This window comes from Triticum urartu, chromosome 3 (assembly GCF_003073215.2).
Source record: "Triticum urartu cultivar G1812 chromosome 3, Tu2.1, whole genome shotgun sequence".
NCBI classification, from domain to species: domain Eukaryota; kingdom Viridiplantae; phylum Streptophyta; class Magnoliopsida; order Poales; family Poaceae; genus Triticum; species Triticum urartu.
This window is the reverse complement of record NC_053024.1, coordinates 681,346,169-681,372,251: the sequence shown is the minus strand read 5'-3', so window position 1 is coordinate 681,372,251 and position 26,083 is coordinate 681,346,169. Positions and strand designations below refer to the sequence as shown.

The window sequence follows — 26,083 nt, the reverse complement described above, 5'->3', positions numbered from 1 at the left end:
ACCGGAGGGAGTACGTTGGAGACTGGAAGACCAGGATACAAAAAAATATGACCACGGGGAATAAAAGGTGGAGTGTGTATGTGTTGTAGTTAATGCATATTAAAGCACTGACAATCATGATTGTTTGAGGAAAACAAGTGTGTTCCATTGATTGGACAGTTTTGCATCCTACGAAATTTGTTAACCGAAGGGAGTATATGTATATTTCTACAGAGTACCTTTTATTCATGTCTCCTGTATGTAGGATGTATCCGTGAGGATCTAGGAAAGTAAGAGTGCAATATATAGTTGCACTATCTTGTACTGCGTCAATTATTTTGGATCGCAGGGAGTATTGTTTATTCTATTTTCCTACTGACTCCACCTTTTTTTTTCCTAATTCCTTCCGCCACCATCTCCTTCCCTCGGTCACCACGGTAACTCGATAAAGAGTTGGAGAGTTCGAATCAAGTCACACATCTTAGGGCAAGCAAATGAACACATTTTACAGAAATCTGATAATACGCACGAAGGTTTACGAAGAAAAAAAACACGGGTTGGCTAGCTGTAAAAATTTATCTCACTTCTAACCCTTTCCATTTTGCAAAACACCTGTATCATTGATGATCCAAATACTCCAGGCGGCCAAAATTATCTTCTTCATCAAGAAAGGGTCTCGTCAAATTTCAACTTCTTAAATTTTAAAAAAATCAAGCAAGTGCTATAAGTTCAGATAAATTATCTCAAAAAAATAACTAATTATTACATTATCTTTAAAAAATGTTACACCCAGCATTACCACGCACATAGGTTTGACATATAGTATCTACAAATTCATACACACATCTCCCAAAGTTAACGCGACAAATTCACTAACATATATAATCACTATTTCAACAAGGATTAAAGTGGGATTATCCACGATAGCAAGAGGACAAAAACAGGGAAAACATTTCATGATATATCACATACAAATGAACAATAGTGTGACAAGTGTGTATTTTAAATGCACAGGTTAGAGTCTCAAAGCAGAAATCGCTTCGGGCCTGAAGTCGATCCTAAGCCCTAAGACCCTCCTCACCTCCGCAGGTGTCAACAGCCATGTCAGATGCCCAGCATTGTCACCCCAGAAGTCCAGTATCTCAGACACGCGCTCGAAGTTCAGGATGGTCGACATCTGGGAAAGCCTCGAGAACTTGTCTCGCACTGGCCTCTGTGACATCTCCGAGAAATGGTTGATCAGGGAGCGAACCTCCTTGTCGAGCTGCAGGCCACCAAGCTGGCTGAACCTCTTCTGCATCATGATAACCTCAAGCCTCTTGACAATGAAGTCGATGACCAGGTGCACAAAGGAATCGTAGTTGTTCGATGTCATCATTGGCTGGAGCCATGTAACGTTAGTGTCGACTGCAAGGAGAAGCTTCTGCACCCATGGGTCGTTCACCTCATTTTCCCCGTATTCGGCATCATCCAGCTCATAGCTAACAGTGGTAACCGTGTCAAGGACAGGACGAATGCGAGGCGCAATAGATGCCACTAAGTGCTCCAGCCCAGAATAAAGGATCTTCTTGTAGGAAGCATTGATTTCACCTAGCTCCGATAAACAGGACTTGATCTTCTCTCGGTCAGCAGGAGCATGGAAAATCTGTGATGAAAAGCAGCAGAGCAATTCAGTTGTCAGAGATGACTAAAAGACCATTGAGATTAAGTTACCATAGCTCAATCAAACCATTAGCTGTTTCACATAAGATCGAGGACTTGAGGAACAACACATAAGAGCCATACAATTTGTAAGTGAGTTAATTGCTCCAATAATTTCAAAAGAGAATATTTTTCCTCCAATCTCTTTACTTGTCACTTTGGATATGGATACAGTACAACAGATACCTTGAGCATTAGTTCCTCTTCTTATTACCAAACAAAATTTAAACTGTAGTGTTTTTTTTGGAAGAGAAACTCCCCCTTATTATTACCAAAAAATAAATATATTAAACTGTAAAAAAGTTGGAAGGGAAACTGTAATCATGTGTAAGAATTTATGATGGACAATCTAGTAAATAGTATAATATGATAAGATCATTTCCATGTGAACAATCTAAAAATACTTATGTACATTGGTGGTCAAAGTTTCAAAACATTGATTGCATGCATAAAAGGATGAAATCCGCTTGCAAACATAGGAATACCACGTAAGATTTTGCAAACAAGATATTCCATTAATGTGTGTTTGCAATGTGAACAGATTTTAAACACGCACATACTCTGTAATCACATTGATTTGGGGTAAACCACATGTTCTAAAGTTGTTGTTTGAAGTAACACACTATGTTTCAGAAGTGGCCAGTTGACCGCAAGCACAATAGCTAACACCCAAATATAAGACGTCACCTAGGGGAAAACACTATAAACCTGACAATCAAGCATCTCATGATCAATGCTCCTAGTCTTATTTCATAAATATAGAAATTCAATTTGAAGATAGCTCGTCAAAAGATTCAGCCAAGGCATAAGGTTTTCAATTTGCCAGAATGGAGTATATATGGCAATGTGCTTTACTGGGGTATCCAATTTTATTCTTGTAATATTGTTCTTCAATTATCTCTGTTTCTTAATTCCTTCTTTCTAACCAGCGATTTGTGTAAATTATGTTATTTGTCAACTTTAAGTGCTGAGGAGAGGACTATATTTCAACTGCAATCTCCTTGCAGTTTGTAAATCTTTTTTTTGTTTTGCAGTATGCAAAAACCTAAAGGAATCAACATTAATAACATGAATTTGTTTGAATCATCAAGATATTGATTTTAGATGATTGTGAGACAGGCATTCGCAATGAATATTTAATTGACAATGCTATTTCCGTTGCAAGATTTTTCTGACAAATGCAAAGATGATTCAGTTAAGCTTATTTGATGTAGATATATTTGTTCAGCACTGAATCATTTAAGCTGTTTTGTTGTAGGCAGGCTGTTTTAGTTTCAACGGAGGGCTCCTAGGCAGCATGGTGCAGAGCAAGGGTTCAGGGTTGTCACCTGTAATAGTATACCTATGTTTACGAATATTAATTTACCCTACTAGAACTGTTTAGCTGACACTGAAGCACTAGTAATGTTAGGTGGAACAACCCCTGACACAACATTAGGTCAGGCTGCACAGCTGGGAGAGTAATGAAAACTTGTCGACGCCATGGATGTACTATATCTTTTAGGCATGTATAAAGCATAATACAAATATACAATAATCTTTGGTACTATTATCTTCTGTTGAAGTTGAGATTTATAAGCAAATAGTTACACCTTTTTCGTTTGTTGTTGCTTGCAGTGAGTTCCAGATAATACGTGATATTATTACTTTTCATTTAAATGTAGTTCAATAATCAGAAGTATCAGAAGGAGATGCTCGTGAGTCATCAGGAACCTTCATTCCACCAACGAAGATTGCAAAATAAAAAATCGTGGGTTACATGCAAACTGATGTGTGTAATCGTCCAATTAACAAGACTGAGAAATTGTGCCTACTACTATCATTTATGTTACAACTATGCAGACATGCATTTTCCAGAACCATGTGTTGTTACTTTGCACTTTGCAGGAGACAGCAGAACACATGTGCTGGGTCTCTTTGAGTTGAGGACAACAATCGAAGTTTCTATCCATGCCAATCATGTTGATCATCATGTCCAAAGATATTAAAGTTCATAAGAGGATTTGTGGTGTATCCTTTGCAAGAATGAATATAATGGTACTGTGGATACCAGTAAACGTGTTTCGTAACTGCGATGTTATGTTATTACACAAATTTACTGGTTCATCAAATTGGTCATAAATTGATAGTAACCATAAGCACATGACACAGAAATTGCATTGGAACTATTGAAACCCTTAAGTATATAGAAAGGTCCTTAAGAGACAGTAACAGTATAAGAATTTATAAAACTGGTATTTAATCTGATACAGATGTGAGGGAACTATTTCAGTTTACTTGGCATATTGATCAAGCACATGGAATAAAGTGAATGGTTGAGATCATTTTCTGTCTATAAATGTATTGGGAACAGGATAAGAAGTTAGTGAGCTCATAGCTTCTTGTTCTTCTATCGATATGGCAGCAGTCATCACATTATCATAGCCACTGGCCCACAACTTTGATTAGCGTCGAGTAAACAAGTTTACAACCACAAAAATATGAGAAGTGCCTAAGGATTTATCAACACAGCAACTAGTTGGAGCTAACTAAGCTTGCAGTTCAAAGAAGGTGCATGCAACCCTTAACATTTGAAACAGTCTGTGTCTGTTCAGACAGAATGATACTACTAACAGTACTTTCTAGAGAATGTCACCATATTGTGGGCTTCTACTTTAAAAAATGGCAACCTAGAACACACAGAAGAAGCATACTATCGAATTGAGTTCATCTTAATTAAATGTGTACAGAGCTTAACTGCCAAATCCGTGCCAGTGTTTGACATACACAAACAGGTAGAAGGAGACAAAAATAAACTCACCTCTGCACAGAGCTCCTCGACCTCATGGCGGAGTTTCAGGACATATTCTGAGCTCACATCCATGTTGTTCAGCGCAGTTGTAATCTCCTCCCCGGTCTTCTGAACTCCAACACCACCTAAGAAGAGCTTTGCGCCCAAGTTTGGCTCCCTCATTCTCCACTGTAGTGCCTCCTGGAACTCATTGCTTAGTAGGCTCGTTGCCCCACCAAGCACAGCAAGTAGCGAGTTGATGCTTGCAGTGAATGCTGCCCGCCGGCAGCAGCTCTGCAGTAGAAAGAACACATCGTCGACCATTGAGGTCGTGAGACCATCAGGCACTGGCTCATCAATCTGGATGGCCTTCCTTATGTTTTCCACCATGAAGAACTCCTCCAAGATCACATAATACCCAGTCAAATCCTTCTCCATTTTATTGAAGCTACCATTACGGAAGGCTTTCATTGCTTGCGGACCGAGTTCAGGCTTGACATCCCTCAGTCCACGGATCTTGTTCACCATAAACTCAGTATAGTCTTCACCCAGTTGTGTCAATGCAAGAATCTCCTCTAGATAAATCTCAACCTCCCTGGGGTCAGGCCCTTCACTACCACCTGCGGCATTGGTGACAGAACCCATGACCGAGAGAAGATTCTTGGTATAGGAGTTTATATCTGATGAAAGACGGGCAAGCTTTCGGTAATCAGCATAGCGACGAAGGATCTGGGTGCCCCTCGAGTCGCATTCCTCCTGCAGCTCGATGATGGCATAGGCAACACCATCCTCACCCCGTAGCTCACGAAGCACCGCGTCATTCTCCTCAACAGCGAGCACAATATCCTTGAAGAGACGGGTGAGGCAGCCAACGAAATCAGGGCGCTCCGAGGTAGGCTGGGTTGCAGAGATTAGGTCGGTGAGGTGCTCGAAGTCTGCGCGGGCGCGGAGGGCGACCACCTTCTTGAGGTAGGCGACGTAGACCTGGAGGCCCTCGGGCGCGAGGTCGAGGAGGGGGAAGAGGCGCACGAGGCGCAGCACGGCGGGGTGGTCCTGGGCGTCGACCGCGGCGGAGAGCCTCCGGCGCGCGAGACCCTCGAGGCGGCGCTTGATGTCGAGCAGGTCGCGGCGGAGGTCGTCGTCGGTGGGGAACCGCGCGTCGATGGCCAGGAACTCGTGCACGGCGGTGGCGGCGGCCGCGAGGTCGTCGGCGGCCAGGGCGCGGCGCGCGGCGTCGAGCGCGCGGGAGCGGTCGAGGGCCGCCTCGGCGCGGGCCAGGGCGGACTCGGCGCGCGAGTGGGCCGCATCGAGGTGGCGGACGCGGGAGGAGAGCGCCTCGGCGAGCGCCGCGGTGGAGGAGGAGGACTCCCTGAGGGCCGCGGCGTCGGAGGCGGCGAGCGAGAGGAGCGGCGGGGCGGAGCGGAGCAGGGAGGCGGCGGCGCGGTCGAGGTCGGGGCGGCGGGCGAGGAGCGCGTCGAGGCGGGCGTCGAGGGCGCGCTGGTAGGCGACGCACTCGTGGAGCAGGCGGGTGGCGGCGCCGGCGTCGGTGAGGCCGCGGAGGGCGGCGAGGGAGGCCGGGTCGCCGAAGTCCAGGGACGGGGCGGCGTCGGCCGACGCGTCGGCGGCCGCCGATGAGTCCGGGCGAGGGGAGCGCGGGGTGGGCGCGGCGGACGGCACGGCCATGGCCGCCGGGGAGCAGGGTGGATCTCAGTGAGATCAGATGTGCGGGATCTGGCCGCGGTGGGGGGTTGCTGCAGCGTGGGAGAAATTGGTGTTTATTTTTCAGTGTCGCTTTGGCCGTGTATGAAAACGCCCTCTCTTTTTTCAGTTTACATTCATTGTGATTTTCTGTAAATTTTACTATTTGTTTGCACACTTACATCATCCTTGACTTCACTTTTGCATAGCTACAACAAAGTATTAAATACTTCTTCCGTTTTTTGAATATAAATTTTCTTTAGAGATTGCAATGGCAGAGATGTTGTTGAGCGAGGTGACGATGAGAGGCCCTCGCCACCTATGGTGTTGGTTCCGACCTGCCATATGACACTCATATCTGAGTTGGACTGTCATCTTATCTGTCGAATATTTCTTGCAGTTTCTCTTCCAATGGCCCTTCTCATTACAAAAGAAACATTAAGTGTCGGAAGAGTGCCACCCTTAGGCTTTCCACTTGCGTCCGTCTTACCGGCACTCTTGGATTTGCCCCTTTTCATGACCTTGTCCTTCTTAAAACTGGTCGTTTTGTGCATCATCATCACATGATTGACGTCCTTATGTATTCCACATATTATGCAGTCTTGAGCATATTGAAGAACTCATTCACACTCTTGTTCATCCAATTCATGGTATAATTCATGATAAAGCCATTATAGCTAAGTGGGAGGGACGCGAAGACAAGATCAACTGTCAGCTCGGATGAAAATTTGCTCAAAGCCTCCAAATGTTGATCCCGTGAGAACTAGGGTCTCACATGTCCATCAACCAGGGCCATGACAGTCCCACTTGGCACATCAGCATCGGTTACCTCCCGGTAACACAAGGCTAAACCGCCTTTGAGGTGGCATGCAGATCTTCATCAAGATCCAAGACTGAGGGGATTTCCTCCTTGCAACAAGCGTCTCCTCTCTGCAGGCAAGTAGCTTGAGGAGGGGCGCACCCTTGCTGACAACAACATCCACAAGGAGTCTATCATTCACATTGCCTCTCAACAACGTGGAGAAATGCAGATCTTTGTCAAGACGTGCCCTCAAGATACAGATCTTTGTGAAGACAATCACTAACAAGAACATCACCCTAGGAAAGTACTCGCACACCATTGACAACGCCAAGGCCAAGATTACTTCACGAGAGCAGCCAAGGACTATGTGGCTTCCTCGCACCAACAGCTTCTTCGGCATCAGTACCCCCTTAAACGGCTCCTGCCCTGACAATGACCCGTCAACGCCACCCAACATGGCCTACGAGCATGACAGCTACATCTATCACAACCTACAGTGGTGAGCCTAGTTCACAGGCCTGCCACAACCTACAACGGAGTGGGTGAGCTGTCGTGCGAAGAGCACCACCGCACGACGGTTAGATGAAGACCAGGGTGAATCATCACCCCTTTTTACTAGGCGCATGACACCTCACCATCGACGTGTCACGTAAAAGGGCTTCACTAGCATGCAATGTGACAAGATAGGTGCCTCACCTACCCGACAAGGGTCCGGCAACACATATACCCGCATTTAATGTGGTAGGAACACAGTTGTACTCGGCTAATGTGGTAGCCCCTTGTGTGACTACAAAAGGAGGACCCTAACCACCTAAAAGAGTTGAAACATTTCATACCATGGCACACCACAGAGCTAGGGCATTTGTTGTTCCTGACAATAGCCGCATTCTCTTCTTCCTCCTCAAGCAATTTAGAGAGAAGGACTCTATCTCATCCAATGTAATCACCATCATCCTCTAGTTAATACAAGCAACAGAACATAGGGTGTTACGCTTCTGAGCGGACGAACATGGGTAAAGACTATTGTGTCACCTTTTGCTCATCATCATGAGTTAGGGTTAGACTGTGAGTGTGGCAGCCCCTCTCCAAGCAAAGAGGGGGTGTCCCTCGCTCCCAGGTGTAGTGCTCGCACATACGACACCAACTGATTCCAGTACCTAGTTAACTTGAGTAAGTGCCGACTCACTGAATTTCCTTTTTTCATCTTACACTTGGACAATGCCTTGGATATCTCATATCTTTCAGCTCTTGCCTACCGCCCAAACAAAGTTGTCAACTACACAATTATCTCATAAGCATTATTGTTTTCAAAACGTTTTTGAAGTTCTGGCTCCATGGGTGCAAGGATGATACACTGTACTGCTTTGTAGTCGTTACTCTTAGGATGATAAACATTTTCATCATCCTGAGTGGAGTCATCTAGTGGAGCGTCAACGAGAATCTGCTCTAGAATGTGTTCTTTCTTGGCACCTTCGAGGACAATCCTCTGATTACGGTGCAAAACTATAAAGTTGTTGCTAGTTGCAACTATTTTTTCGAAGAAAAGGGAGCTGTGCAAAGGTGGGATTGCATGCCATTCTATCTACAACGAAAATGCAAACACACCTAGAGACTTGTTCATAATTTATGCATCTCAAAATAATAATTAATTAGAGTATGCTCTCACTAAAATCAACATCCCTCATTATTGATTATTGGCGATTCAAGATCCACGACTCACTTACTCCAACATTGATGTGACATCACCGATGACAGAATAATGAGATAAGTATGTCAGCATGCTGATCATATCTCATATGATTCTTGGTCTCCTTTCGATGGGTATGTTCCGAACTTCAAGACGACCTTGAACTCGTCAAGACAACCAAGTGGTTTGTTGTGCAAGACGGTGCTGCACTTTGATGAAAACTAATTACTTGATATTTTTTGTGAAGGATCACCATATAAAACACGTCTACGCACATTAAACAAGCTGCATAAAAGTGGATTAACATCACAAGCAATTCGTTATTTAGTGACATGGTATAGCCCCTTATGTTCAAGAAGTTTGGCTCGTCGTCGAAACCTTCTTCGTGAAATCCTGTCATGGCGGTGTTTTTTAGGATTTTTTTTGTTGTGGCAGCAGTTTTTGTTATGCCTGTATGTCGGTGAATTAAGAATGGAGTCCTTAATTCCCCAGACTTATGCACATGGAATAGTAGCCTTCCCGATGGCAAGGCTTGTCGAAGGATAACAAAAGCCGAACTCAAGACTAGATTACAATAACTACAAAGGAGATCTCCAAAACAGAGATTAGAAATATTGAAGGTACAGCTCGAAGACCCGGCAAGATCCTTGCCGAGGAGAGCTCGCCAAGATTCCAGCCCGACAAGCTCCGAGCCCGGCAAGAATCCCACTACCATGCCACCGTTCCACCTCATCGGTCAGGTCGTCACTTGTCAATTAGGTGTCGAGCGGGGCAGGTAGTTAGGTGAGACTTATCTAGGCACGTGACAGCTCATCACCGAAGATACAACTTTAATGACACCCGTCCAAATGATGTGTCAAATGAAAAAAGGTAGATGGGCGAACGACACAGAAGGAGAGACCAACCTTGCCGGAGAGCTCCATCCACAAGACACCTCATATTGCATTAAATGCATTTGTCTAACCCATCAGAGTTAGGTGTTTGGCACTGTAGCCACTATCTGCAGTGTGTATTTACCATTTTGCCATTATGGTGACCCCTTAGTCTATAAAAGGAGGCCCATGGTTACCTTAACAAAGGTCGAAACCCTGTCCATTTGCACGCGTAGCAGCACTTCCTAGGCACCTTGCCAGACGTGCGCTCCTTGTAACTAGACTCATACACATCCAATACACGAAGCAGGAGTAGGGCTATACGCTTCACAGCGGCCCGAACCTGGGTTACCTCGTGTGTTCCTGCTAATCCTGCTCTTTGTGCTTGTTCATGCCTCTAGTCGAACCGCAAAGGGATCATAGATGGTCGTACACACGACACTGTCGTGGCAGTTTTTTTCAACAGGAGACCCCTGTTGTGGCATCAGTTTCAATTCTCTGCTGTGGCAGTACTTTTACAGCAAAAAAAACTCTACCGTGGTAGCAACTTCAAAATCGCTATCCTACAGTCACACAACTGTTCTTCCCCATGTGTATAATCTTTTTGCACGACGTTTCTTCAACCTCATATTGTTGTATAACTCCCTGTTCACATACGGCACCAAGTCGAGGTCCATTGGTGCATGATTATCACTTGTCGCCACTCGTTGACACGTAGGTCAACAAGTAAAATAAAAGACACTCATATTGGTTCCTATCAATTGTCGTACCACGACTTGCGGGTCATGAAAAACATTAGAACATATTGCATTTCATATGAACACATTGCTTCACGAAGGCCTGGTAATCTGGTGCAACAATGCATTTCAGGTTAGTTTCTTGTGAAGATGACTTAATACCAAAAGGAAGTTATATATTTGTTGATGTTCTTACGGTACTCATTTTAATAGCTTTTCCATGTATAATGGTGCGATTATGTAGGCAGTTCACTCCGGCCTTTTCCATGTATTAGTTTGCCAGCACTATAGAGGTTGGAAACAATCATCATAGTTTGTTTGCCAATTGTTTGATACTAGAGCTCATTCTAAACTATATCAGTCACGATTCATTGTTTTCTACTCTAGTGAGATGCCAAAGGAAAAAGATGGTTATCTGGTTTTTACTAGCAATAGACGAAAATAATACGTGGGCATCTTCAAGTATGTGCATTACGTTCACGTGGTTCTACTGATATTATTTTTGTTGCAGACAGAAGAAGAACATGAAGTTGATGAGGCAGGTAATGCTCCTCACGTCCTTGGCTTAGCTCAATCAAATTGTACAGTGACATGGGAGGTCATGAATTCGTAACATGTGATGAAACTGGAAAATGGAGTGTATATTTTTATTCTGCCATAATGTGATCCCACAAACACGCTGTCATGCCCAGAGTCACAAAACACGGAGCCGAATCCTTTGACATACTGTAATTGACATTGGCCCACTGACACATGAGGCATGGTCCACATGTCAGTGAGCTGACAGCACGTCAGGGGGGCCGTGTCCAAAAACACATGCATGACGCGCCCACTGATTTCTTTTGAATTCACCTTATCAATATATTATAGAACACCTCACGAACACAAAAATTCCAGTAATTCCTTTAAAAAAATATATGTAGCGGAAGCTGACAGTATTGTCTTTTGTGTCTGCATTTATCACTGTAATGAGGCGCTGGAAGCGGAGTTACATGCGATTATGGAAGGAGTAAGTCTCGCAATTCAACGGTCGGATCGACCAGTTCAGCTACAATCTGATTGTTTGGCAGCTTTGTCAGCACTATCTAATGATTCACTGGATAGATCAGCACATGGTCATCTCTTGGCAGAAATCAAAGGTTTACTGGAGAATAGGGTGTTTGTTCGTGTTAAAGTTTCTCGTGATCAAAACAAGGTTGCACATTGCTTAGCAAATTATGGTAGATCTGGGGATAGCACTGCGTCCTGGCTTAACCAACCCCCTCCTTTTATTTCTGAACTTGTTGCTAAGGATTGTAATTCTGTGAGTTTGAAATAAAACACCCTATTTCCATCGCAAAAAAAAAGAGGGTTCTTTGAACATGTCCGAAGAATTCACAATTATTGCATTTTCATCATAAGTGGATGGTTGAGGTTGTAAAAGTTTGTAAAGTGAATTTCTGCTCGAGGGCGAGGAGAAAAAAGAAAAAGATGGGTGTATGTTTGGTCGTTTTTTTTTGCAAGAAGTCGAGAGAATGGTAGTGATAAATACTCTGTTGGTTCCCGATTAGCGTTTGTAAAAGCAAGGAAGCAAAAAAAAGTCGAGAGCAAAGATCGAACTCCGGATCTGGTGATTATGGGAAGCGAACCAATCCACTCGACCTGCGAGGCTACTCGGCGAAACCCTAGAAAAACAGCAACATATACTGAGTTTATATTTCGCTTACCTATTTAATATGTTTCCCTTCCGCAAGTGAAAAGTGATCGGTTCCGCGCCGCCTCCCTCCCCAGGAGCCGCCGCCGCCGCCGCCGCCCCCGACCTCGCCGCGTTCCCTCCTGCCGCTCGACCCCCCGCCCCTCCTCCAGCAACGAGGAGGAGCAGCCGGTGCCCCCGCCCCCGAGCAGCCGCTGCCTCCCCGTAAACCCATCCGCCACAAATCCACGGCCGCGGCATCGGGCGGAGCCGTCGGGGCGAGATGTTGCGGCAGGAGGAGAAGCTGCGGTGCACCAAGGAGCCCTTCATCGAGGATGTCGGCACCCGAAGGATGTAAGGATACTGCTTCCCACCCCCTTGCGCCGTCGTGCTCGCCGCTCACTGACCCCTCGCCCCGCTTCGCTGCAGAAAGAGCATGCGGTTCAGCATGTTCTCCGGCAAGGAGATACGCCAGTCCGCGGAGGCGCAGGTCTGGAACAACCGGATCTACGAGCCCAACATGAAGCCGGCGCCCAACGGACTGCTCGACACGCGGATGGTAATCTCTCGCCCCATCCTCATTGATCAATTCAGGGATTCATCTCTGCATCCGCCTGAACAATTCAGGGATTCATATGTGCTCTAGCCAGGCATGCCACTCTGTTTGTGCAATGCGTTGTATTATCGGTTTACTGTGGCAAATTCCAGGGAGCTGCGAACAAGCAGGGGGAGTGCGGCACCTGCCACGGTTCGTACACCGAGTGCCCAGGCCATTTCGGTTACCTGAAGCTCGCGCTGCCGGTTTTCAATGTTGGGTTCTTCAACAATATCCTGGATGTGGTCAAGTGTATCTGCAAGGTAACTAACACCGAGGAGAAGCTTACATGCCTTGGGGTCTGTGATCAGATATGTTGTGGTTCTTATACTTGTTACCCCGTGCCTTTGCAGGGCTGTAGCAGGGTCCTTCTTGTGGAGAAAGACCGCCGAGAGTTTCTGAAGAAGATGCGACAACCTAGAGCAGAGCCACTGGTCAAATTTGCCCTCATGAAGAAAGTGAGGGACAAATGCAAGCTATCCCGTTGCCCCTGGTGTGGATTCATAAATGGCAAGCTTCCTTCTAATACTCCTTTTTCTCCCATGTTGCATGTAAATTTCCCTTGGGAATTCCTAGTAACGAACTGGTTGGATGTACAGGGGTAGCTAAGAAGGGCAGAATGGGCTTGGTAATTGTTCATGATTGTAGCAAAACTCTGGATGGAAGTACAGAAGAACTCCGGTCTGCGTTATCACACAAGAAGGAAAAACTAGCCATTACTTCGATTCACACGTTGGACCCTGCAACTGTTCTATCTCTTTTCAGAAGAATGATTGATGAGGTGGATGCCACTCTGTTTTCGCCTTACAAGAGTATTTATTACTTTCAGCCGATTAACGTAGTACATAGGACATAGGTTTATTTCCTGTGTTTTTTACTATCACACTTTGATATTCTGCAGGACTGTGAATTGCTAAACCTTGGTGATAGGCCTGAGAAACTTATCATTACAGAGATCGCAGTGCCACCTGTGCCTATCCGTCCTTCCGTTTTTGTTGGTGGGGGTGGTGGTAGAATGAGGTTTGTTCTTTGGCACCTTGAACTTATATAACGGCGTTTCATCATAACCACAAGAATGTCATTAATTGTCTTGCTTCTCACAGCAATGAAGATAGTATTACTTGCATATTGAAGAACATTGTTAATACAAATTCCATCCTTAAGGGGACCCTTCAAAGTGGTGAACCGCTCGCAAAGTGCTTTGTAAGATTACCCAGAGTCCTTCACTCGTTTTTCTTTCATTTCTCTTATATTTACCACTGTTTTCTTTGCCTCTACGGAGTGCTACATATGTGTTATCTGAAATTTTCATTGCATTCTAGAAAACTGGTCTTCCTTTATTTGTTCATGAAATGCCCAACTTGAGAGCTGATTGTTGGATACGATGATGAGGTCTGCTCAAGAGACACTTTAAATATTTGTTGGCTGTATGGAAGTGCTGCTCAGGAAATATGATTTATTCACGGCGTGAGATAAATAGACATTTTTGCTAAGATAATTGAATATTTAGTAATAACTTTAATCATTAGTGATGACTTACCATCCATCTGCCTGTATGGGCTGGTAGCTGGTGCATTATCAACATCACACTCCAAACAATTCTGTAATTTAGACATATAAAACGGCAAGATATTTTACACATTCTCTTCTAGATTATGTACCTAAGTAACTAACTCAGAAGTGCTGTTAGAAGCGGAAATCTGATGACATATTTATGCTGAATATTTGCATCATGATCTTTTCCAATCTTGCATTACTTTATTCTGATTAAAGTGTAATTTCATTAGGAAACTCTAGCTCAGTTTTCTCCTTTGTTTCTTTCAAGGATTGCTGGCAACACCTTCAACTTCAAGTTGTTGAATATATCAATAGTGATGCCCCCTGTCTTATTGACTCACAACACCGTGGCCTTATTCAACGACTCAAAGGCAAGACAGGCCGTTTTCGTGGGAACTTGTCTGGAAAACGTACGGAGTACACTGGAAGGACTGTCATATCTCCTGACCCAAATTTGAGGATAACAGAGGTACTTGTCCATATATGGTCGATGTTCTTTATGTTCCCTCTCCAGTTATAGAAATTTGAGTATAACAGAGGTACTTGTCCATATTTGGTCGATGTTCTTTATGTTAACTCTCCAGTTGATTTTGTATGTCATTACTAATTCAAACTTATAGGTGGCTATTCCTATTTTGATGGCTCGAGTCTTGACTTATCCTGAAAGAGTTTCATACTATAACATAGAGAAGCTGCGTCAATGTATACGAAATGGACCACACAAACATCCAGGGGCAAATTTTATATTACAACCTGATGGAACGAAGCTGTAAGTTGTAATTTTCTGAATTATTTAATTTTAACAAGTTCACCTTTCATACTTTGCTGTGGACTACATTTTAGGCACTTAAAGTACTGTGATAGAAGGATTGCTGCTCGGGATTTGAAATATGGCTGTATAGTCGAAAGGCATTTAGAAGATGGCGACATTGTCCTCTTCAACAGACAACCGAGCTTGCATAGAATGTCAATCATGTCACACAGGGTATAAATTGCTCTATTTTCTTCTTCAAGAAAACACAACAGCTTTGTGTTTCAAAGCATTGATAGAAAAGGAGAGTTTATGTACACGCCTGATTACACTGTACTTGTTGTACTAAATGATTTGTCTCACCTTTGGTTCCTTTTTATATTGAGTTCAGGCAAGGATAATGCCCTGGAGAACACTAAGATTTAATGAGTCTGTATGCAACCCTTACAATGCCGATTTTGATGGAGATGAGATGAATTTGCACGTCCCACAGACAGAGGAAGCTCGTACTGAAGCACTTATGCTTATGGGGGTAGCACTTGCAAACTCTTCTTTTTTAGTTTAATATTTTTGTTTTGCTTTGGATGCACTAACACTAGTTTGATATCTGATATTTAATTTCACAGGTCCAGAACAATTTATGTACCCCTAAGAATGGGGAAATACTGGTTGCTTCCACGCAGGACTTTTTGACATCTTCTTTTCTGATCACGAGAAAAGACTCCTTCTATGACAGGTCTTCCTTTACTCTCTTATGTTCATATCTTGGAGATGCAATGGAAAATATTGATTTGCCAACACCAGCATTAATTAAGGTAATATTTTCTTTGCATTATTTTTCTTTATGGCTATATGTTCTCCATGCTTTAATGTTTATTGCAAGCATCAAAGTAGTTATATAAACAGTTATGCCATTTGTGCTTCTTCTAATGTTTGTTAAAAGTAGATACATTATAAAATAGCTAATAAATTTGCAAAGTATTAATATGGAAACGAGGCGCCCTCACTCTGAGTTGCTACTTCTTTTCGGAAAGCACGTTTCAGCATTTTTATGCTTAACAAGAGACTTTAAATGGAGCATGTTTTTTCTTGTTACTCTGGAATGACTATATATCTGCTCTTTTGCAGCCTATTGAGCTTTGGACTGGTAAACAACTATTCAGTGTGTTAGTACGTCCTAACGCATTTACAAAGGTCTATCTGAATCTTGGTGTCAGAGAGAAAATCTGTACTAAGAAATGCGCTCTTACTGTCGAAGATAAGACATCTGAAGCAGTACATGATGCAATGTGTCCGAATGATGGTTTTGTCTACTTCCGAAACAGTGAACTTTTATCTGGGCAAGTTGGGAAGAAAACTTTAGGTGAGAACATTTTATAAGTTTGTTTTGATTTCTAGTTCAATGATTCATCTAAAGAACCATTTCTTGGGATTAGAAGGTTGAACTACTGTTCTAGTTTTGTATGCGTCTTCTTAATAAAATGTTCTGTTTGTACTGCATAATTTTTCTTTTCATTGTAATGCTTCAGACTATTTTATTTACATGCCTGAGTTGAAAATTGTTTATTTGATGTAGGAAGAGTAGTTTTTCGTCTTATCTTGTAAAATAAACTATGTATGTTCCACCCAAGTAGCAAACTGTTATTAGTCTACGCTACCATGCTTCACTTTTGTGCAATAGCCGAACCTTACTTTGCAATGATTTCGCTCTTGAACACTCCCCGAAGCGCATGTCATATTTCATTAGAAGGAGAACGCCAGGAAGGCGCAAAATACAACTATAACTAAATAACAGAAAAAAGCACAGAGAAAAGAAGTGATGCAAGAGCATCGAAAGTAAGCTAAGCTAACAAACTAACAGAGCTACCAAAAGACAACCAGAGAGTGGTCAAGGAAAACCCACTCCCCAGCTCAAGCTACCACTGCATCTGGAGGCCTAGCGTGCAGTGGGAGCAGGCAAAGTGCCTTTGCTCCTGCCAACTTTCAGAACTTCAGCTGGCTGTCTGACCATGCATCCTTGAAGACGGCACATTTCTCCTGCGCCAGTCTCCAAAGAGTGAGTGATCAATGATCTGGAGGCCCTCACCTTATCTCCTGGATACGACGTAGTTTGTAAGGAGATGGGAGATCGTTTCATCCTCCTGGCTTCACAGAAGGCATTCGTCTGGATGTTGTAAGCCATATGCTCCAAACATTGTGCAGTCCAATAGCAATTGGCTGCCCCTAGCCAAACAAATATCTTGCACTTAAGAGGCGCCCAACATTTGCGATGATAATCTCTCTTTAGCTTTTTTCTGCTTGCTAGTTTCTTTTTGGTTTTCATGGCTTCTTATTCTTTATTTCTTTTGCAGTGTTAGATAAATAATTCTTGTTTTTTTGGGCTTTTGAGCATTCTGTTTTGCGATTTATTTGCATCTTTGCGTCATTTTGACATACTCCTTAATGTTAAATGACACACATTTTGATGCATGTTGGAGAAAAAAATTCAGAAATTATACTACAGAGTTTAGGATTTAAGTGCAAAGCTCAGGATTGGACCTTGGAATTGTTTTTTTGGAGGAAATGGGACCTTGGTATTATTGATGTATGCCAATTTATTGACGAAATAGTGCATTGTATGGTCATATCTAAATTATCCGTGTCAATCTAGATTCCAGGACATTATGTACCGTGTTCTTGGGATATTTCCTTCTTTTTCAGGAGAGTGTTAGTTATTCATTGTCATAGCTCTGTCATGATGTACTCTCATGAATCATGCCATAAACCACATATACCAGATGGTGTGCATTTCAGCACTCACATTAGCAAACAGCATTATTCATTTGGCCTAGTATTTGTTATTTTCACTTTTCTTGACAGATTTGAAAGCAAACCAAAATTTGATTGACGTTTTGTCTCCAGGTAATGGGAATAATGAGGGCATGTTCTCCGTTCTTATAAGAGATTATAATTCTCACGCTGCAGCAAGCTGTATGAATCGTCTGGCAAAGTTTAGGTGAGACTAGTTCAAAGATTTGTACAACATTATCCTTTCTTAATTATTTGTAATTTTGTACCATACTACTAATTTTCTCTTATCCATTTGCTCAAGAGAATAAAAATGTGAAGGCACCATCTTTACTTTCTTCTAACTTGTATACAAATATATTTTCTTTTTCTTATTTACTTTCTGAGATCATACCTAGTACACATTTTTTTCCAAATTCATATAGTGCAATTCTCATTGAAATTTTGCAGATTATCAATTGTATAGTTGCTTATTTCAATTGTGATTGTAAATTGCTATGTGAAACTAGTTTATGAAAAGTTTGTCCTGATCCAAGGTATTTACCTTTTCTCCTGCAGTGCAAGGTTCATAGGGAATCATGGGTTTTCAATTGGTGTGGATGATGTCCAACCAGGAGAAAGTCTAAATGAGAAAAAGGGGAAAACAATAGGAGAAGGATATCAAGAATGCCATGAGCTTATTGCTCAATATTCAAAGGGTGCACTCAAACCACAACCAGGATGCAGCAGAGCTCAAACATTGGAGGCTCGGATATCTGGTGTACTAAATAAATTAAGAGACACAGCTGGAGATGTAAGTTCTAACTGGTTTTCTTGGTCCATCCCGATTCCTTAACCAATTAGCTTCTGATTGTTTTTCTAGCCTGATCCTTTTTATACAACTATATATTAGGGGCGTTCAATTACGGGTTGGCAAACCCAACCAACCTGGCTGCTTGATACTCTAGTACAACCGTAGGTGTACTGTTCACATCAGCTGCTTGGAGAAAGCTGTTTTTGAACACGCTATATTGTACAAGTTGGAAAAACTTCGCGTCAGATTCCTTCAGTCTAACATTTGATATTATGTTTGCAGTATCACAACTTTGCAGTTTTACCTAGCAAGTTTTCCTTGTACAGATCTCTTTTTGACTAGCCTAATTTTTTCAATACACAAGTTTCTTATCACTAGCCTAATTTTTATTTAAGTGAGGATTTAGTGAAAGTATCGATAAATGATTCAAGTCCACTGGTGAACCTGTTGTGTCCATTTTCAATTAATCATACTTGTGCATTGAATGACTTGTGTTGAAACTTATTTTTTCAGCACTGTATGAGTACACTTCACTGGAGGAACAGCCCATTGATCATGTCTCAGTGTGGATCTAAAGGTTCTCCAATCAATATCAGTCAGATGGTTGTATGTGTTGGTCAACAATCAGTTGGAGGACGCCGTGCCCCAAATGGTTTTATAGATCGAACGCTTCCTCACTTCCCTATAAATTCAAAGACCCCCGCGGTAAGAACAGGACTAAGAAATATGATTTGCTCATTTGTGCAACCACCTTTTGTTTTCGTATGCCATGCACCACGCACTTGAAAATTTGCTGAATGGTTATGTGAATCTTTATTTTGTTGAGGGCCCGTCAACTCTGTTGCAGGATACCCTGTAGAAAGATTCAGACTGTTAGGGCAAAATTAGCCAAGTACCATCACGAAGTTGTATAAATTTGAAAATTCCATCCACCCTGAGGATGACTTGTGAGGCATGTCCGCATATGGCCCATGTCAGTGACACGTCGGATGATATTTTTCAACTAGTTTTTATCAATGACAGTGAGCAATCCATTTGTTCGTATAGTAGTAGTGTATTATTTGCATACGGCATTACATGAAATGACATTTGTAGTCAGAATTTACTAATTGATCTTTAATCTTTTTTTCTTTTCTACTTAGTCCAACTGCCATTTTATTTGTATTCAGTGTGTGGGATCATATTATTGTGACAACACATATGTATGTTCTCTTCAGCTAAGTTATTTTCTTTGTCTTCCATTTGCAGGCGAAAGGTTTTGTTGCTAATTCATTCTATACCGGTTTGACTGCTACAGAGTTTTTCTTCCATACAATGGGTGGAAGAGAAGGTCTTGTTGACACAGCGGTAGGTCTAAATCTAGATCATATTTTGGTTGCATACTACAGTATTACATATCAAAAATTTGTAGAGCATAAAATATTGCTTCTTTGTACTAGACTCTATTGGTTTCCTCTGTTTCTGATTTGTAATTTAGTTCACTGATTGGGCCAGCCTGACAGCTTAGAATGTGCAACTTTTATAGATCAGATCATAACATTTCAGCTTACTAGTTATTTCAGTAAAGGGAAAGGGTAATCCCAGCCCCATCAAAAGGCAAGATACAGTAAGAAGACATCATCAAACTTCTAAAACCTGGAGTAGCATACATCAAACTTTATTTTTTGGTATCTGCAACAACCTACCAACTATGTCAGACTTGACTTGGTAGCTATTATATGCTAGCAATGTGACATTATTTGGTACTCCCTCTGATCCAAAAATAAGTGTCATGGTTTTAGTTCAAATTTGAACTAAAAGCACGACACTTATTTTGGATCGGAGAGAGTATTATACTAACTTGGGGGCATATCCATTGTCCAATAGCCTATAGACATGAACTACGACATGTCTTACTTTTCACTGGACTGATGTGGAATACATTGGACACTGCCAGTTGACTCAATACGCCTTCTGGATACTTCAAATAACCTTTTTCTTTCAAAAACGCAGATATATCATTTTATTTCTTAGTTGGAGTCTGATATCTGTTTTTTTCTTTCTTGTGAACTTCTAATCATAGGTCAAAACAGCAGAAACTGGATACATGTCCCGTAGGTTAATGAAGGGTTTGGAAGATCTCTCAGTTTTCTATGATCAGACAGTCCGCAACGCTAGTGGTGGTATAGTTCAATTCGTCTATGGAGATGATGGCATGGATCCTGTAAAGATGGAAGGAAAAGGTGGCAATCCCTTGAATCTGGACCAATTGTTTATGAAAGTCATGGTTAGTTTTAACATACATGAATACTTTCTTAGATTGATAAAGGAAAGTGTGCTTTGTGCTCTGTTCATTGACCAATGATGTCTTGACATTGTAGGCCACATGTCCTCAAAGGGGACATGAAACATTATCTCCTGAGGCAATCTCACAAATGTTAAATGATAAGCTCTCCGAACAAGACCCCTCAGCTGGTGGTTGTAGCGATAGGTTCAAGGAATTGTTAACAAAATTTGTCGGGAATCGCATCAAAATGCTGAGAAACACAAGGCGGGCACTTCACCTAGATGAAGATCATGTGGGAAGGAAGGACTCCAGCATTGAGGAGTGCGTTGCTGCTAATATTTCTGGCATATCTGCAAAACAACTGCAGGTATGTATCATACTTTGCATTTACTAATTCATAATTGCTTTGCCGAAGTGCTGTAATCTTAGACACATCGCTTATATCCAGTTAGGCTTTGCTGTTGCTGGGGGTAGTATGTCGCTGGGTAATGTAGGAAGTGCCGTTGTTGGCTGGGTGTAGCCTGAGCCTTAGGCTTGTACCTAAACTTCTTTTGTCAATCAATGCATGATGTATTGAGGCACAAATCTTCCATTTTTTCTCCAAGAAGAAAAAAAATCCAGTCAGACTTTAGATCTCTCATTTAAATGCATGAGATTATCAACTTTTCTACCAGCAAGTAGATCAGTATGGTAACGGTTTACTGTTATTGTCCTTTTTGGTGTTCATTCATGCGTTTAGAGTTAAGCAACTGCATAAGTTGCATGCTGTATTGATCTACTTATCAAGTTCGTAGGCTTTGTAAATTTCTTATATTAAACAAGCTGGTGGTTTATGCTTGTTGCTTGCCCCGCAAAATGTGCCTTGCTTTTTCTGTCGATGTCAATACCAAACTAGCAACCACTCCTAAATTAATTGAATGTAAATTTGTGAGTCTCTTTCAAGCACTTCAACTGTGATATGCTCACCAAACACTTCCTGATGCAACATTTTCCTAGTTTTGTTGAGAAATGAATCTTTTGTAATACACAGTACCACAGTAGGTAAGACTGGTTTTAGATCCGCTCCGAGGATTGTTATTTATAGTTTGTCCATGCATTTTGTTCTTGTGTCGGTCTGCTACATGACTTGTTTTTCCTTTTCCTGGCTCAGGTTTTTCTTGATACTTGTTTATCTCGTTATCACTCAAAAATAATCGAGGCAGGAGCATCAATTGGTGCAATCGGGGCTCAGAGTATTGGGGAGCCTGGGACCCAGATGACACTGAAAACCTTTCATTTTGCAGGAGTAGCCAGCATGAGTATCCTTTCTGTGCTATGTATTTAAGGAAAATTGTGGTGTTTTATAACATGCTGAAGTGGCGCATATTTAGTTTCTTATCTGAAACTTTTTATTTAGGGGGCTGCTCTTTTCATTTATAGTTTAACAAATATAACATGATACTGTCAACAGTTCGAACAAGGAGGTTTTATGCCGTCACTATTAATATGGTACGATGTTGTGGCATACAAAGTCCGTAAATATAAACACATGATGTTGAATTCACTAGATTCATTTCCTTTATACTCCCTCTGTAAACTTTTATAAGATTGTCACTAAGTACTTGTTTCCTTAATGAACACCAATAAAGATGTTACACTTGGAGTTCCTCGCATCAAGGAAATCATCAATGCTGCTAAAAAGATAAGCACACCTATTATCACTGCAGAACTTTTGTCTGGGCAGGATGAGTCATTTGGCGTAAAGGTGAAACGTTGTATCGAGAAAGTAGTGCTGGGCGAGGTATATTTTTTCAGAATTTCTTTTAAAATTTTACGCGCACATAAAGAAAGTTTGGCTGCTTGCACTTTCCTCCTGTTATTCTTTTTAAAAGAACATGTTGCATATATTTAGTCCATCCATAGCTGCAAAGATAGATTATTTGTCATTTGGGGGGGGGCTAGGTTTTGCAAAGAGAACTACAAAGGCCTGAAAAGGACAGTCTAAAACAAGTTTATAGCAAGAAATTCAATCCCAGAATCGAGGAAGTTTGGGCTTTTGTTATTGATGCCGAAACTTTTATTTGTATTTGGCTGTTTTTATGACATTAAAATAACAAATATAATTATATTTTTTGTACGAGTTTTCTTATCTGTCCAGCAATAATGTTAATAACTGTTACTTTAATAGCAAAATATTGCACTGTTAACATGTGTTGGCTTGAAGTGGAGATTATTCAATGATTTGTCTTGGTTTTAGTTTGTCTGGTTCTGTAGTCCTTGCATCTCTTTTTCTACATGAGCATGGAAATGAAGAAAAAGCTATTAGTGTAGCAGATATATTTTGTAAGGAAGCACTCAACTTGCTGAGAAGCCTTGTAATGCCTGAACAGGTGGCAGCAGCCATAAAGATTGTCTTGAAATCAAGCCAGCCAAATTTGGTTGTGAAACTTGATATGCAACGAATAGAAGCTCAGGGGTACGAAGGAATCAATGCTGACTCTGTGCAGCTATCAATAATAAATTATCCAAAACTCAAGTTAAAATCTCAGGTATGAATAACGCTTTGAGTTTGATGTGATACGTCCAATACGTTCTCTGTGGTTGTAATCATGGTATATGATATTCGCAGCATGTTCGTGTAATTGATGAAGCCAAGTTGAGAATATATCCAGATGGAACAGATAGATCCAAACTCCAGTTTGAGCTGCACAATCTCAAGTCCATGCTTCCAAAAGTGATTGTGAAGGTAAACATGGCGCGCTATGTTTTTTTTTGGGTACCATTATTAGGATGTTGCTGACAGTTTTAATCAATTCAGGGTATTCCAACTGTTGAAAGAGCTGTTGTCAACCCCGTTAAAGGACGTGACAAAACCATCGAAAGATATAACCTGCTGGTTGAAGGGTAAGACTTTTACTATTTATTCAGCTTTGGTGGCATGTAGTTTGCTGCCGGTGAGGAGCTTGTTGTTACCTTTGCTGGAAAGTGTCAATCGCAAGAGCGCTCTCTAAAAAACTTCATGGACTGTTTCTCATTCCGTTTGAAAAAAGAGAGAGATCATGAGCTTTCTAATTTCTTTCTTTGTCAACCTTCATTCAATGATGTGTTGAAATATTTTAGCGAATTGCTTCTGGGAATTGTTTATAACCCTTGCCGTGAATATTCTTGTGAGATGATATATGGTAACCAAGTACATTCATTGTGTATTACAGAACAAACCTGTTAGCAGTATTGGGCGCTCCAGGAGTCGACGCTATGAAAACAAAAAGTAATCACATCATGGAAGTGAACCAGACACTCGGAATCGAAGCCGCAAGGAGATCTATCATCGATGAGATTCAGTATACATTTGAGAGCAACAACATGATCATCGATCTGAGACATATGATGCTTCTCGCAGATCTGATGACATACAAGGTACAGTAGTAATCATTGTCAATCATGAAACTTTGATCTTACAATTGCAACACCCTCCATCTTTTGGCCTGCCTCATGTCCTTGGAAGACTAATGAAATGCTGCCCGCGTTGATGCTCTGAGCAGGGCGAAGTCCTGGGCATCACGAGGTACGGGATTGCGAAGATGAAGAGCAGCGTGCTGATGCTGGCCTCTTTCGAGAAAACTTCGGAGCATCTCTTTAATGCTTCATACGCCGGGCGTGAGGATCAGATAGACGGAGTCAGCGAGTGCATCATCATGGGCATACCCATGCAACTTGGCACCGGCATTCTCAAAGTTCGGCAAAGGTACGTGCGTGCATGCGGTCTGACCTTAAATTTCGCTGTGTTCTCCGAGATAACAATTTTGCTTTTTCTAGACCTGTTTCGACTACCAAGAAAAAAAAGACAAGACAGTAGTAATATTGTTGCAATGAATCCACTCTTAAGCGACAAGATAAGCATATGTATGATTTTTGTTTGTTTTTTGCTTGCAGGCTCGAGAGTTTGCCCGAATTTAAGTACCAGCCTGCTCCGATCATGTCGTCATAACAGCAGCATACTGCAGTGAAAACCCATCCATCCGAAGCTGGAAGTCGGAGCAGCATAGATAGGGGTTGTAGGTAGTTTTGAGGCGCCATGGCATGCCACGAGGAAAAAAGGCAAGGACATTTTTGGACAGGACCCGTAGCCACCGGGTCGCTTTAGCTTAGACAGGAAAACAGAAGGCAAAGATGATTTTAATAGCATTTATACCAGTACTAGAGTGTTGATTATGATCTCCACTGCTTGTTACTACCCTCTCCATCCTAAAATTCTTGTCTTAGATTTGTCTAAATACGGATGTATCAAGTCACATTTTAGTATTAGATACATCCGTATCTAGACATATCTAAGACAAGAATTTTAGGACGGAGGGAGTACCTGGTATGCTTTCTTTCTTGTGTGTTAATTTTGGGACACCGATATTCACCACACGTGTGGCATAATAGGCATTTGTTCATACACCGTGTGTGGCATGAGTAGGGGCTAGCCCACATGGGCTGTGTGGCATAATAAGCATTTGTCCACACACCGTGTGTGGCATGAGTAGGGGCGAACAGTAGAATTGCCTACATGTGTGGGCGCAGCTATTTTGTGTCACACGCTCAATAAGTACTATTCATCCTGTGAGTGTGGCACGAAGTAAATATGCCCACACGTCCTGGCGCAACTACAAGTATATGTGGTTTGACGATTTAGTTGCCATTCGGGATGGCAGATGTAATTATCCGGGATGGCAAATATGGTTGTAAAAACATGGCAACTCTCTTTGTTTTGGTTAATTATAGTCGTCATATCTAATTTATTGTAGTTACCGCAAGTAATCAAGTCATAGTTATTGTGTGTGATCAACTACTTGCTACATATGATTAAACGATAGTTGCCATATGTGTTTACTTAGTTGCCACGTGTGATTAATCATAGTTGCCATGTATGTTTACCTGATTGCCACGTACGCGCAACTGCAGTTGCCGTCTAGCAAACGAATCATAGTTGTCATGTGTGTTTACCTAGTTGTCATATACGCGTAACTGCAGTTGCCATCCAACAACGTACGACTGTTGTGTGGGCGAAAAATAGTTCATCCGCACGCGCGTAGACCAGGTGGTGGCTGTGTGGGCAGAAATTAGTTCGCCCCCACATAGCGCAGTTGGCAACCGCGTGCTGTGGGGCTTGTTGGCGACCTCTTCAACGCCCGCACACCGGCCTTGTCCTACGTGGCATGCGAAAACTGCCTCGGTGTGTCAAGATTCGTGCAAACTTAATTGAACGGTGATCCAGACGTGTGGGCGAGTTGCAATGTTGGCATGTGTGGGCATTAGTGTTTTCGTAATTTTGTTGGCGCGCCAAAGTTGACCAGCTTGTGCGTTGTTCGTTGATAACATAGTATAGATTAATCACTAGTTTGTTACGTATATACAGTGCATGTTGTTGAGCTGATAATCAAAAGAGAAACAA

General features: G+C 42.1%; 2 protein-coding genes across 2 annotated transcripts; one reads left to right on the top strand and one right to left on the bottom strand.

Annotated features, from left to right (window-relative positions):
• Window positions 1-830: 830 nt before the first annotated feature.
• On the bottom strand, window positions 831-6,225 carry LOC125545898 (conserved oligomeric Golgi complex subunit 4-like). Its single transcript, XM_048709957.1, has 2 exons — window positions 4,481-6,225; window positions 831-1,624 (listed from the first exon to the last, which is right to left on the bottom strand). Exons 1-2 carry the CDS (start codon window positions 6,131-6,133, stop codon window positions 995-997), a joined length of 2,283 nt encoding a protein of 760 aa, XP_048565914.1. The 5' UTR covers window positions 6,134-6,225; the 3' UTR covers window positions 831-994.
• Window positions 6,226-11,976: 5,751 nt separating this feature from the next.
• On the top strand, window positions 11,977-24,867 carry LOC125545897 (DNA-directed RNA polymerase III subunit 1-like). The gene is made up of 27 exons (XM_048709956.1): window positions 11,977-12,272; window positions 12,348-12,477; window positions 12,627-12,776; window positions 12,867-13,023; window positions 13,113-13,294; window positions 13,415-13,533; window positions 13,617-13,716; window positions 14,339-14,539; window positions 14,691-14,839; window positions 14,914-15,055; window positions 15,213-15,353; window positions 15,448-15,636; window positions 15,950-16,184; window positions 17,723-17,816; window positions 18,167-18,401; window positions 18,915-19,106; window positions 19,650-19,748; window positions 20,464-20,667; window positions 20,762-21,034; window positions 21,818-21,965; window positions 22,296-22,447; window positions 23,037-23,195; window positions 23,276-23,392; window positions 23,465-23,550; window positions 23,859-24,063; window positions 24,189-24,391; window positions 24,580-24,867. The coding sequence occupies exons 1-27, from the start codon at window positions 12,202-12,204 to the stop codon at window positions 24,632-24,634; spliced, it is 4,188 nt and encodes a 1,395-aa protein (XP_048565913.1). The 5' UTR covers window positions 11,977-12,201; the 3' UTR covers window positions 24,635-24,867.
• Window positions 24,868-26,083: the final 1,216 nt, after the last annotated feature.

Excerpts from the sequence above, each read along its gene's own strand:
- LOC125545898 (XM_048709957.1), bottom strand. The coding sequence starts at position 6,133 with ATGGCCGTGCCGTCCGCCGCGCCCACCCCGCGCTCCCCTCGCCCGGAC. Across the intron at positions 1,625-4,480 it reads TCGAGGAGCTCTGTGCAGAG|ATTTTCCATGCTCCTGCTGA; the intron begins GTGAGTTTATTT and ends TTTTCATCACAG.
- LOC125545897 (XM_048709956.1), top strand. The coding sequence starts at position 12,202 with ATGTTGCGGCAGGAGGAGAAGCTGCGGTGCACCAAGGAGCCCTTCATC. Across the intron at positions 16,185-17,722 it reads AGTTGGGAAGAAAACTTTAG|GTAATGGGAATAATGAGGGC; the intron begins GTGAGAACATTT and ends TTTTGTCTCCAG. Across the intron at positions 20,668-20,761 it reads AATTGTTTATGAAAGTCATG|GCCACATGTCCTCAAAGGGG; the intron begins GTTAGTTTTAAC and ends TTGACATTGTAG.